Source organism: Cryptomeria japonica, chromosome 1, assembly GCF_030272615.1.
Source record: "Cryptomeria japonica chromosome 1, Sugi_1.0, whole genome shotgun sequence".
In the NCBI taxonomy this organism is placed as follows: Eukaryota; Viridiplantae; Streptophyta; class Pinopsida; order Cupressales; family Cupressaceae; genus Cryptomeria; species Cryptomeria japonica.
Window position 1 is genome coordinate 230178853 of NC_081405.1, and position 15016 is coordinate 230193868.

The 15016-nt window shown below is 36.8% G+C and overlaps 1 protein-coding gene across 2 annotated transcripts in view; it reads right to left on the minus strand.

Moving 5' to 3' along the window:
* The window catches only part of LOC131035366 (protein RST1), a 198453-nt gene that overhangs the window by 62973 nt on the left and 120464 nt on the right, over positions 1 to 15016 (minus strand). For both annotated transcript variants that reach the window (XM_057967040.2, XM_057967039.2), the window contains exons 16-17: positions 9147 to 9244; positions 8728 to 8946 (exon numbers count right to left, since the gene is read on the minus strand). In XM_057967040.2, coding sequence (XP_057823023.2) covers positions 8728 to 8946; positions 9147 to 9244 — 317 coding nt within the window. The remainder of the gene's footprint in view (positions 1 to 8727; positions 8947 to 9146; positions 9245 to 15016) is intronic.

Sequence of the window (15016 nt, forward strand, 5' to 3'; positions counted from 1 at the left end):
AATCACTAGGATCCCATATCAATCTAAGAGGCCTGTAAAAGCTTCTGCTTGAAACTTTATGCTGCAACCTGTCTACAAACAATACCTCCTTATTTTCATGGATAAAAGTATGACGAGACTCCTCATGGCATTAGCAAACTCACCATTACATACTTTTGTCTTACCACCGAAATTTCGCTGCACCACTTTGATAGTACTAAATGTGCTAGTTCTATCCTTTTCATGACCCTGTGATTTTCTTAACAATCCCTGGATCCCGAACCTGAGTGCTCCCCCAAGGAAGAACAAAAATTAGCTTGTATACAATCTGAATATAACGCTAGGCAGACATTAATCATTTGATTTTCAAAACTGGATGAAGCAATATTAGCTGCAATACTTGTGCTCTTAAACTGTAAACTTTTGTCAAAATTCTCCAAAGGCTCCATGTCCCCGATAAGCTAAGTTACCGGTTCGGGTTCGGGCATGGGTTTGGGTTCAAAGAACCCGGTACACCGGTACGGAAAAATTTTGAAAAGGGGTTTGGGTTCGTTTGGGTTCGTTAGTACAAAAACATGTAAATTCTTTATATATATATATATATTGATATTTGTGAAGCCTATAAGCATGAATTAAAAATTTGCATGTCACATAGCATCATATAAACAACAAAACAAACATCAGTCTTCAACTCCTCTTTGATCTTGGAAGCTAAATTTTGTTCACCCTTTCTTCAACCTGCTCTCATAAAACATATGGTTGCAACACAAATGAAGGGAAATTAGTGAATGTAATGTTTTAGAAGTCGCTTTTAGGATATAAGTTTCACTTTTTAGTAGGCGGAATTCAAAAAAAAATTAAATTTTGCATATAATTTGCTTTTTTGGGCCGCCCAGTCGCCTGGGTTCGACCTGGGTTCGCCTGGGTTCGACCTGGGTTCGCCTGGGTTCGACCTGGGTTCGAACCGGGTTCGACTGGGTTCAAACTGGGTTCGACCTGGGTTCGACTGGGTTCGACCAAGGACGAACCACCTCTGGGTTTTTCGAACCCTGGTCAAACCCAGTCTGAACCGGACCCGAACCACGAACCCGTTCGAACCAGGACCGGTACCAGGGGGGTCCAAGGGCGAACCCGGTAACTTAGCCGATAAGTATAACCTAATTGCTGCAAAAATCTGAAACTAACATTTGATAATCAGATTTCAACAATATGAAAATGGGACAGCAACAGCAAGTCTGAAATCTCTTAGGAATAATGAAAGATTTAGGCATTCTAATAGCTGGAAATACCTTTGTCAAGACTGTAAATTCCTTCACCAAAGTAACCAATGGAAACATGCTCCCACTTATGACTAACATTTTCTTCCAATATTCTTGTAAGTATGCATTAGGAATCATAAGATGGCTGGTAGAAATTAGAACACCAAAATTAAAATTGAAATTTGCTTCCATAGTCCTTGGAAAATTATTCCTATCATTATAACCCTCTGCCAATCCTTTTTGGTGATCACTCCCATATGTAAGCAACAAAGAAGTATCCTGCTTATGCTATTCTATTCTAATTCTCACATGTGCTTCCTCATGAGACCTTCCAGTGGTGCTCAAGGCTTCAACAATCTGACTTTCTGCTTCATGCAATGAATTATCTGATTGGTCTTGAAGAGCTTGACTGTCACAGTTAACAACCTCAATGACATCTTCATAGCACAAATTCTGATTTGGAACTAGGGCAGCATTAGGCCCAAACAAAGAATCGTCATCAAAATAATATGGTGTCAAAACACAAGTAGGCTCATTGCCTTCTTCATGGAAGGTTGAGTTCATCAAATCTGAATCAAACGACCTTGGATTACCAAGAACCTTCTTCTCCCTAAGCTCTTCATTGGCTACATCTGAATTTGTACCCATGGCTATTATTTTGTCACCTTCATAAAACATTCCCTTAACATATGTAGATGCATGCATGCTCTTCAATGGTGGCATTGTCTTCAAGCGTTGTCTCAATTTTCCCCTTGTACTCATCATCACTTGGCTGCAATGAACATGTGGTAGGAACTACTAACACCCCTTTGTTTCTTGCCACTTCCATACTCATCTCCTCTCTTACACAAACTTCTTGTGAATCTCTTTCCTTCTTCTTCTGTAATGATTTACTAAAAGTCTTGCTCGGGAGCTATTATACTACTGCAAGCTATGAGCTATCCATTGTTACTGCATAAAAACTCTTTCCATCCGTTTGTGTTCCTGAACAAGGTCCTTCATTATCTTTTCCATAGTAAGCATCTTTGCATTAACTGACTAATTTTCTGTCCACACAAGTGATACACAAGAATTGCAACCTTGTAATCTTCTGCAACAAATGTTCACCACCCTCAGGCTCACAGGATTTTGGCTCTGATACAACTGTAATAAGCCTCTAAAGATCTTACCCAGATTTGTCACTTATTCCCATTAGTAATTCCATCAAACAATTTCCTTATAACTATGAGCTATCCGTCATTGCTACATAAAAACTCTTTCCATCAGTTTGTGTTCCCGACCAAGGTCCTTCATCATCTTTTCCATACTAAGCATCTTTGCATAACTGACTAATTTTCCATCCACACAAGTGATACACAACAATTGCAACCTTGTAATCTTCTGCAACAAAAGTTCACCACACTCAAGCTCGCAGGATTTTGGCTCTGATACCACTGTAATAAGCCTCTAAAGATCTTACACAGATTTGTCACTTATTCCCATAGTAATTTCGTCAAACAATTTCCTTGTGATTGTTTCGCAGCTTGCCAAGGTTTGGATATTCAGTTTCAGAAATTGCTAGTGTTTCTCAAAAATGCAGTTAAAATATGCAACTAAATAATGAAATCTCTAAGATAAATTTTCAGTAACTATAGCAGATATATGAAAGCCAAACCAATCAATTTAGTCTTCTGGTATCATCGCTCAAATTTATGTAAAAAATTGGACCAGAAATTGGATGAGTACAATAATATCAAACTTACACCTTACTTGCATCTCTCATGATCATTGGCAGCCAATACTGAAACATTCATGGTGCATGAACTATGCTTACAGCGAATATGAACCAATCTTCCAGCACACCAACCGTTCTTCTAAATCTCTCTGACCTCTAGGAACCAAATAATAGACTTCAAATCAAACCAGGGTGTAAGCCATGCCAAACAACTCCAAAATCCATGAGTATACAGCAGAGTATGTGTTCTTTGAGTGCCCAGAATATGAGTCGATTAAACTACAACATATAATTGTCTAGTGTATCATTGCAAATGGAACTGCAATGTACCAAATGTACCATACATTGCATTATGCCTAGACTAGTTGATTCTAACAAATGAAGTAACCGTCAAATGATTTGGAAGGTTCTGCTCTATTCAAAGTTATGTTACATGGGGACGTGTCCCCTGCTCCAAAACCCAGCATCCCTGTCCCTGTCCCCGTCCCCTGTCGTTTTGGAGATAGGGGGATGCCAAGGGTACCTTCCCTTGCCATCCTCGCTTGACCAAAAATTCTAGGAAACATCCCCAACACTTTGCAGACGTTTCATCGCCCTCAAGATGACAAGGCGACATCCCCTTGGCATCCCCCTATTCCCAAAAAGGCTAGCCATCCCCTACGGCTGGGAAAGATTCCAAGCTTACAAAAACAAAAACAAAAAAAGTTTTTTTAATTTTCTTTGCTTCTATTGGTTTGTGTGGGGCCCACAAGGACTTTTAAACCACAAAGGAACCCTAAAATGACATAAACAGTTAAAACCAAACAAAACACTAACCCAACAACCAGGACTAGTCAAGCTATCATTCAATGATCCACATTTGCTGGAGGGTGAGAGCGAATCAAATGGTTCTAAGTCTTTGCATATTGATAGCTCGAATAAGGCTTAGCTTCATAGACTGCTGTAATTTAAAGTTTGAGACTTCTGGATACATGTTTGAGACTTTTGGATATTGATAGACCGTGTTTTTTTTATGTTTGAGCAATGCTGTTATAATACTTTACTGAAATTTATTGTGTTGTTGTACTACTACACTCAAGATTTATTCACAAATGATATGGTTGTTATCAGTTATTGACATAAATCTCTCTATAATATATTAATGTATTTTGAAAAATTCATATATATATATATCCCCGTCCGCTAAAAATGGCCCTCTAGTGGACGTCCGGGAAACACATCACCTATCGTCCACCCATCCCAGTCCCCGAAACGTCATGGACCATAGGTTCAAAGATTCTCATGCCAAAAAGAATGCAAAAACACCTGAAGGCTGCACTTTACTTTCTTCATGAACCTATAATAATCCACGATTCTTCAAACTTGAGCAGCTATCAAAAACTCCTCTGCAATCTCAAAGCACCAATAATAAAATATTTGCCTCTTTAAAGAACCAATAATGAAAATTTGCTTCATTGACTTTGGAAAGAAATATTTTATCAAATATTTAAATCAATACTTTCTTATAAAGTTTTGTTGCCCGAGATTAGTATTCCTCCTATACAAACTTTACTAAGTATTTTATTTAATCGGCCAGCTTGTCGTGAATTATTTCCACGAATAACATCAAACATTAGGCAATGATAATAGTATCTTGCCGACTTCGAACCTTAGAAGGACCGTTCAAAACCTTGCCACCTAAACTTCCAAACCTTTTTCCCTAGACACTCGAATCATTTTATTTTCATAGTTTTCATTAATTTGGGGATCAAATATTCATATAGAAACTTTACTCAACTTGTGTAGCCACACATTAGTAATTAGTCCACAATAGTACAATAATTCCAACTCTTCTAGAGTACGCTACGGCCATGTTGGTTAACAGATTCTGCCCTTCTCTAATTTTGTAGTAAATGACTCATGTATGCCCTTGTTGAAAGGCAAAAGAAACCAACAGTTGGGTGAACCAATTATTGGTTAACCCTCTGCATAAGGGTACAGCTCTGTTGGTGTACGTTTTATCATCTACCAAACATTAGAATAAGATACCCAAAGGTATTCTAACCTCTCCTGAAAAATCACTACTGATTCCAAGGTCTATATGTGCGAACAAGCAACTTTAGTGGGATAGCTACTTGGGTAGTGTGTGCTGAAAATATCAAGGGGGACTTACGTTTACAAATGTCTTTCAAGCTTATAGACTTAGATAAATTTGTCAATTTCAGGCTCTCTTTTTTGGGATTTTTCGAGATTTAGACTTTCAAAAAGGGAAAAAGGGGATAGGGTTAAGAAAGCTGATCTAAACCTACAAATTATGGAGACGATATTAACTAGGTGTTCTCGGGAAACCGCACTTTGCTTCGCCACACTAAGGACAACTACACAAAGCAGGTGCAATCTTCAATGGGTTGTGCTAATGATTGAAGTTTTGGCATACACAGGGGATAGGCTCAGACTAACTTTGCATAGTGAAATGGAAATCATCCATTCACCAAAAGTATGAGCGGAGATACGCCGTTAATTAATACTTATCAAATCCTTCATTCAACTCTAACAACTTTGAAAGCAAATCTAAATTAACTTATAATTAATGTGTTGAGGAAATTGAAACCATGCTAATCACTCAAATAACAGAGATTACAAAGCCTTAAGAGAAAGCGCACATGCAATGTATTATTTGAAAAAATGACATTCTGTTGTGACGTATTCACACATCGCCCCATTGCAAATGGGGACCCCTACTTTTTTGCTTTCTGGGGTTTGTTTCTAGGTCTTTTAGGGTTTTGTCTATTAGCCTTTGCATGTTGAGTGTTGCCAGAGGGATCACTAAGATAGCAGGCTCTGTTTTAGCTAAAAGGTGAGTCAGTGGATGCTCCGGGTTAGGGTCATCTTTGAAAGTCTTCCTTAGGACAAAGTTTTACTCTTATTGCTAATTGTGTCTTGTTTGAGTTTGAGGAGCTCAATGAAGCTTGGTGAGTGAATATCATCTTTGAAGGTCTGAGTTAGGTCAAATTGGTGAGTGATGAAGTCTAGAATGTCATCTTGATCTTCAAATGTCCTGAAATTTGGCTAAGTCTAGAATGTCATCTTGATCCTGAAATTTGACTAAGTCTGGAAAATTGAAGAATCCTAGAAAAACTAGATTTTGCATTATAACTCCTAGAGGTCCGAAACCACTCTCAAACATCCTGACAGTATATATGGAATATAACTTAAAGTATAAGAAAGAAGAAAGATAGCAGGCTCTGTTAAGGAAATGTCACTTATACTTAAATGTTATATTCCATATATGAATCCTGACGGAGAGGTTAAAGTGTCAAATTTCGCTCCTGGCCCTTCCAAAAGGTCCACAGCGAAATTTCACAAAGGACCTAAATTCTTCACCTAAACCATTGAATGGTTGAGCAAATTTGCAAGGATATGGAAGGAAATGGATCTAGGATCAAGTCTAAGACAAAGTCAAGTCAGTTTGAAGGTGAATTGAGCCAAGACATGAATTTCGCTCTTGACCCTTCCAAAGGGTCCAGAGCGAAATCCTTAGAAGACACCTTTTTCTGTCCAGGGTCCAGAGCGAAATTCTTAGAAGACACCTTTTTCTGTCCAGGTTCCAGAGCGAAATTCTTAGAAGACACATTTTTCTGTCCAACTCTGTATGACCCTTCCAAAGGGAGTGTTGAGACTACCATATTTGCAATGCACTTCTTAACTACTTAATGTTTTATGGTAAAACAACTTCATTTTCTAGATGTGTGACAATCAAACTAGCTTGAACATATATTCATGACACAATTTTAAAATTCTTATGAATACAACTTCTATTTCATTGTAACACCCCTTTTTCTATTAATTATTTTAATTTAATAAATAATAAATAAATAAAAATTATTAATAAAGGCCCAATATTAAATAATTTTCTCAACAACCCCAAGGCCAACCTAGCTTAGAGTGTGCTAAATCATTTTTCTTAACTAGGCCAACTTGTAGAACATGTATCAATACAAGTCTCGATGGAGAAGGAAAACATCGAAGTGTTTCATCGCAAATTGCATTCAGCAAATGTCAAGATTTTGAGACACAAACCTTGGAGGCCTCAATTTTGGCTCAAGAGAGATAATCCCTTCTGCAACGACACAAGGATATCCTTGTTGAGTGTCTGAGAACAGCAACAAGCATAAGGAACCTACGATTCAGTCAAGTATAGTGGGCACGCTGGTTTGAGTTTCCATCTTCAAAGAAGCCTGCGAATCAATCAGGTTATTGTGGGCACGTCATTCTGCATCTCCATTGTCCAGGATTTAAGGGAAGGCGTACGCTGTTCTGAGATTTTACACATCACCAAAGGAATCGAAGGAGGCTAGTTTGAAACTACATTCCTGGAGGGTCAACGATTTCCTCTGCCAATCGTTAATGTTTTTGAGTTTCACTGTTGGTAGCAGCTCATTGCGGCACTTCCAAGGCACTCGACATTAATCGGATCATCCACAGAAGATCAGTATGAGTCTTGATTGCCATTTGTTAAGATCTGTATGTCTGATTATGTTGTTTTCGATCTAAGCAAGATAACTATCAAATCTGTATGTGTGAATTATTTTCTTTATAATAGCCTGTGTGGACAGACTGTATGAATTATTTTCTTTATAATAGCCTGTGTGGACAGACTGTATGATGAAGTTTGAGTGTAATTTTGTTATAAAAGTAATCTCCCCATTGGGAATTATCGCTCCAACTCAGTTTACTATTTGGACCTGTGAATATTCTATTTGGTGTATTTCAAAAGAGAGCACCAAAAGATCTTAGACAGTGATGGAGGGAAGCAAATAATTTGTAAATTCTGAGCACAAGAAACTTGTGTTTCTTATGCCAAAAGAGAATATGATGTCACAAAAGTTGGTAGAAATGAAGGAGGCTCATGGACAAGGATAAATCAGAGTCACCAATGTAAGGTTCTACACTCATCGTCAAAGGGTAAACCAACAATTCAGAGGGTAGCAAACAAGAAGGTGGGGTGGAGTAGAATGATGGTATATGTGGGGAAAAGAATCAAGGGCAGCCTCCTGTAAAGCATCAAAGAGGGATTTATACAAGGATGTCTAGACTCTAAATACGTAGGTTTCATGGCAACAACATCTCCACCTTTGGAATCAAGACTAAAAGCAAGTTCTAGATCTTCGATTTTAGTATATTGGTATCCACATATATCACTATGTTCTATTTTGGGAATGCAGATGTCACCTGCACAAAAGTTTTCCAATCATAAGTAGATAGAACATGTAGCCTCCAATTTTACAGTTATGTTGACACCACAAAATGATTGAATGAACAAGACTGCTGACATCTCAGATTACCATCAATCAAAAAAGACACTTACACTCATTTGCAAAAATATATTCAAATTGGACTTAATTTAATTTTCATTTAAATGGTATAGTCCATAAAACAAGCTCTTAATCAATGAACAATGTTATACCTCTCTCTGTATAGGACTTTTGGCGATTTACAGATTTTCCCTAATGAATTATATCCAATAGTAATATTAGCCTCAAGCACATTAGCTAATTCTTTCCACATGAACAATTTGCTTGGATAAAATCCTAATTTCTAAATGTTAAGTTGATTTAGATTAGACAGCACAACTTGACAAGAATATAAAGGAATATCATTTAATCTTCTCTCTATGTACTGAACTTAACGATCACCTCAGAAGCTAGTGATATAAACCCTCTAAAACTGAGGTGTGACAAAGAAATGCAACTCTAAAGAGCTCAAGATAATGGATATTAGGAGATAGAAATCAACCTGCAATATGCTCTTTGCAGCCTTTAATGTGATCTGTTCGAGTCCATCACACACACCTTCTGCTTCAAAAACCATTATCTTTGCTCTTAGCCAGCAGCGCATGAAAGAGAGCCATGACTGTAAAGACAGCAAAGCAAGAAATATGTTTCTTGATAATTGGATGCCTTCTGCATTCTCCATTAAAGCATCTTTATACTTTGCCTGCCACTTCTGCAAATCCTGTAATATTTTTTGACATTAATTACTTAGTGTGTAGCAATTAAAAGGAAGCTCGTCATGGAAACAAATATTCTATGAGTCTCACCATCTGCATTCAGAAGCTAAACTTGATTCATTTGTTTCATGCATGTGTCTAAAACAATGCTACACCAAATGTATTTAAATTTTAAATATAACACATGCACTTATAGTTATTTCACCTTTAAATAGACTTTCTTTGCCAATGCTTTTGGAGGAGGAGAAAATGTTAAACATAGTAAACTTGCACCTGGAATGTCTGCAACAGATTTCTTTCCATCTACAAAAGGGACAATTGTAATTTGAATTTAGATGTCTAATAAATATTATTAATAAATAAATCTATATACCGTTGCTTCTCAGTCCAATTTATTTCTATTCAGAAAAGTTCAAAATGAACGGTACCTTAACATCTTCAATTTTGGTTGACAAAAGAAAACAGAAACATATTGCTCATTGATATTTTACCACCCCATGCTTCTGTCCTAACTCCTACCCACATAACCCAGGAAATCTAACCTTCACCACTTGATGCTTCTATTATGATTTTTACATTCCTTGTCTATGATATGCAGTAAGAGTGGAATTGTGGCAGTACTTCTGCCTCCAGTTTATTAAAGACAGATGAATAAAGTTTGCATTTCAGCTTAACGATCAGCCATTCACAAATGCCAAATACATATGCATTACTAGACATAATGAGTTAACGATTAAATTATGTATATAATTACAAAGGTTGCTAGACCAAATGAGCAACTTGATTAAACACCTGAAATGTTCATTGCAATAAACAAAATTATGTTTTCGTTTAGAGCCATTTTCCTTGGTTTCTCAACTTAAACTAGATACAGCATTGCCTGCAGCTAATATTCTGCTGAGTGCAAGAAAAATAACCCCTAACAAAGATCTAGATTAAATCTGCTAGATCATGTTTAATATTCTGCTGAGTGCAAGTAAAATAACCCTCAAAAACCACCTCCAAACTACATTACCAGAAACAGAAGAATAGCCATCTTTCACAACTCATCATACAGGTTCAGCAGGACTCTTTGTGTGTCTCTATCCTCTTTAGATCTCAACACAATGTATTTTCATTTTAACAACTATGACCTTAGTAGGTTTCATTTTTGCTATGTTATCGATTCACTCCCTTGCACTTGCTGGTTAAGGTTCATCCAGCCCAGGTCCAAATTCAAGTTCAGTTTGGCAGGGGGTATGAATAGGGTTTGAAAATCTTTTTATGGGTTCGTTTGGGATGATGCCAAGCAAATCTGCAATGAATTTCATGCTTTTCCTAGCAACCATGATAATATTTACCTATTGTCCTACAACTGTGATGAATTTCAAAAAATTTCCTTCCAACCACAATGAGATAAAAATGATGTAAAAAAATATATGAAAAAGACCCCACTCCCAATATATGAAAAAATAAAATAAAAAAGACCGCTTCAGACCCATTAATGGGGAGCACAAAAAATAACTAACTGACTAAAGAATCCTCAAGAGAGCTCAAGGCAAAGAATCAACAGGAAAACAAAGCTACTGCAATCACAAAGACTATAGAATCAACCACCTAGTAGGAACATCTCATTTACAGTTTGGGAAATGGTGCATTTTCTAACTCAAACAATCACATTGTCTAAATCCAAAAAATCAGAAAAATCCACATCCAGATCTTCCATGAAGGCTGAAGATCTCACAGAGACAAACCACTTTCCGGCCACCTCATTAAACTAAACATGACCATGGGGGTCAGCTATGTGTTGAGAGAGAGGTGGCTCACTAGAAACACCAATGGGCATAGAGAAGGGCTGCTCCAAAGCAGTGAGAACAACAGTAGGGGACTCAAGGTTGATGAAAATGAAACCCTATACAATATGTTTGGAATAAATAGGGTTACACAAAAAAATTATAAAATTAATGTAGTTATTTCACAGTCGTTAAAATTATTTCAAAGTATAATGAAACCCTACATAACATCCACACAGTGATGCCAAATTGACGATAAATGGAGGAGAATAGATCAACAAGTATCATTGTTTGCAAAATGTAAGGAGAAATGATAGGTTAACATTTACTACAACCTATAGAGTATGCATGATGTGTAATTATGAAACCAGTCAAAAAATTGGGGCAATAACTCTATACCCCAAAAAAATTGTAAATATTTCTCAGTCATGAATTAAACCCTACATAGCATCCATACAGTGGTGTAAAATTGACAAGATATCCTCTGAATTTTCGTAGAGAGTATAAAGGGAAAATAGAGGAGAATTCGTAATGAAAATGCAAATGGCGTTGGGTCTTCTCTCTTATAAAATCATTTGAATGTGGAAAATGAATACATTAAACTGTGGTTGTTTCTTTTGAAATTTGAATATATGTGGGAAAAATTGGTCATTTCAGATTGTAGTTGCTATTTATGTCTGATTTCTATGGTAGCTTTAATGAATTCAGTTTTATATTTGGTTTAATATTTGATTTTATGTTTAATGGGGAGTCTTATACCATTTATTGTATGCAAAAGTACCAATCGCAGATGTAATTAAGTTATTAACACATAAAGATGTGAGAGGAAGTGTGGGAGAATGTCCAATTGATAGCCCATAAAGTTGATAGGGGTTTGATATTATGACAAATTAGGCACCATTAACTGTGCATATGCATATGTAAATACAATATGTTTTGAGTTTTGGGCCACTTGCATAGGGTAGTATTATAAACATTAAAGTTCATTATTTTAAATGTAAATGTGGGTAAGTTTGGGCAGCTTGTCTTGTTTTGCAAATGGAGATGTATGTGTAGTTGTCTACTTTCATTGGTCAAAAACACCTTCATTTGTGAACATATATTGGCATGGGATGCAAATTTTTATTGGCCTTTCAAAAGTTTTTAATGGCTAAAATTCAAGAGTTTTTTGTGGGCATAGGTGTGCATAGAGTGAATGGTAATTGGAACATGGGCGGTAATTGGTGCACTTCCCCTAGCAGCAAAAATCTTTTGGGGTAAAAATAGGCAAACTAAAGTAAAAGATTTTTTGAAATAATCGAGTTTTAAACAGGAAAAAATCGAGAAAAAAATCAAATTTGACAAAAACATTAAAATATGTTGATAAAGAGACAAAAACTACTTGTTTTTTTAATTTAAAGGAATGAAACGTGGGTGCATAGGCCTGTCAGCTGTCAAAATATGAGCCCTGTCACACCTAGGTGAAACGGATGTATTGCCCAGTGATGAAGGAGCCCTGCTGCTGCCATGGCTCCCAGCAGCTGAAAATGACCTGCTGTCTATCACACTCATCTATGTAACGATTCAAATCCATTCTATCCAGAGTATCATGTAATCTGTCAAGTGCATGTACAATCCTTGGCTGTGAATTACCCAGGGTTCTCAGCAACTCATCAGGATTGGGGGCAGTTCTATCTCTCCTCCTGTCAGAGACTCCTATGACCATCATGAACATCACCCATAATTGCACCAGCTGGACAACTTGTATCAAAATTCAAATGCCCAAGTACTCTCCTGCGAGTATAAAACCTCTATGGTCCAGTTCTTCCAGGATACATAGAATTAACCAAAGGACCCTCAGGCTGGCAAGATCATGCTCTAATACCACTGAAAGATCCCCACCAAATGTAAACTGAATTTTTCTGAGTTTTGATACTGTTGTTGGAGGTTTGGAATGGTTTCTGAGGTTCTATGCTTATGTTTTGATGTCAATGCTTGCTTAGAGTTTAAGTGTGAAAGAATTGCCAAGGAAATAACACTTTGAACCACAAAATGAAGGATTATAATTGACTGGTAATTAAATCAGAGTTCTGATTTTTAATGAACAGCAATGCAATAACTTTCAAAATTAAGAATTCTAATTATTCAGGACAACAAATAGCATACCAGGAGTCCAATGCCCATCCTGGAGAACATTTTATTGATGAATTGAAGAATGAAACAATCTAAGGGCTTCCAGCTGCTGCCAATGGGCCCAAATGGTTTTATTTGATCCTAGGAAAATTAACAAAAACAAAAACTGGAATTCCACTAACTTCCACGCCTAGCTCCCAGGAGGAATTATTCAGACTACTGATCAAAACAATAACCGGACGAGAAATCTATTCCTGTAACCACTAAAAATCACTGAGATGCTGATATGCAATGCTGACCATGAGAAATTTAGGAGATACAAGCCCTCTAATGGCTGGATTGATGATATCTAGTACCCTGGAAGGCCACCAAATGGTACGCTTCATATGGAGGTTGTACGGCTGCCATAGGAAATGAATTATCCGCCTTCTCAGTCTGAAACCCTCTCCAATCTGCATATAAATTCCCTGTAGATGCTAAAGTAAATCTGAATTGAAGCCCAATTAGGAATTCTGGGTGAATTTCTCCATCCTGTGAATTGGGGTATCATCCAATTTCACCTTCTCTTCAAGGAATTTTCATTCCTCAAAGTTGCTAAGCTGCTGAATTGAGTTGCAGAGCTCAATTTTCAAAAGTTGATTGTAAAAATGACTTCCCAAGATGCTAAAATGAATATCCTCACCTCACTTTATTACTTCCCTAACCCTAATTGAACTTTTTAGGGTTCTCATTATTTGATTTAATGAAATTAATTAAATATAATAATCTCCTTGCCAAATCACCCAACTTGAGGGTCTTAATATTCATTGACTTGGCCCCACCTTTTTAAAACACTTTATCCCTAGGAAGACGTGCCATGGGGTCTTTTTAATAAAGGCAATTCAACCTTGCACTTTTCTTATAAAGTCACTTTAATTAATTTTGTCTATTTTTAGAAAAAGTGACTTTATATTATAATAACATTATAACATCAAATAATAACACTTCCTAGTGCCCAAATGCCAAGTGTAGACCCCCATGTGCCACCACTGTCATCTCCTAATCACCGATTTCACCTGCGGAGATGGTTGACAGGTGAATCTCCGACCCTGAGTGATCTACTAGGAGAGGGGACATTACAGATGTGCACATTGAAAATTTTATTTAACAATTTTTTCATCTATTTGCATGCATTGCTTGAACTTTATGTAAATACTATTTATTTGGCGTGAAGTTATAGAATGTATTTGCAACAATGTTACAGCAAAAAAATTGTCTACCTTTCAGTCAAATGCACCACTTCTTGACTCCCTGCAAATTTGCAATTAGTTGTGCCTTCTATGCATGTCTCGAATAGCTCCAATTTATAATTCTGCCCAAAAAATATTATACAACTGTGTTATTCGTAAAATAATTCATCATTTCATAGGTTTCAAGGGTTTCACAAGTTGGCAGGAGATTGATTAAGGTTTCATATGCAGTTTTTAAGTGATTTATATGCCAAAAGAGATGTTGAAATTGCAATCAATGAATTTTTTTAAAAGATGGAAATTTTCGGGGGGAGAAATCGTCTGTGGGAAAGATTCGCAAAGATCGGATATAATCAAGATTTTTTGGAGATTGTTGCTTCTCTGGCAATAATTACCATACTTTTGTTGGGCAGAAGATTCGCTAGCTTAAGCCAACACAATATCTTAAGAGATATTGCCACGTTTATTCAATGTTGGGCAGAAGTTTCTTAACCTTACGCCACATTTTTGGATGATGTAAAATCACTAAAATTGACTATAACAGCCAAGGCATGCATCTCTGTCTTTGTCTACATTTCATGTGCAGGCAGAATTATATCGTTTCTTTGCCACTTTTAAGATGGACAGCAGAATTTCTCAATAAATTATTCACTTTAATGATGGCTGGCAGAACTTTCACCTATTTGAACCATTTTACCAACCCTTCAGCAGAAATCCAAGCAGAGCCTACATTTGCCATTGCTACTTTTATCCTTAAAGGAGATTTCACTTGGTTCAGCAACCATTAAAGGGCACTCAGGAAGAAAAACATGTTAGTTTTTCCATCTATGCCATGTTCAAGCAAACTTTAGATGACTGAGACCACTTTCCTCCAAATACCAGCAGAGATTTTAAGAGGATTAGCCACAAAAAAAGTGTGCCTCTTCACCTTAGCCATTCTCATATTCTCCTTTCTTCACCTC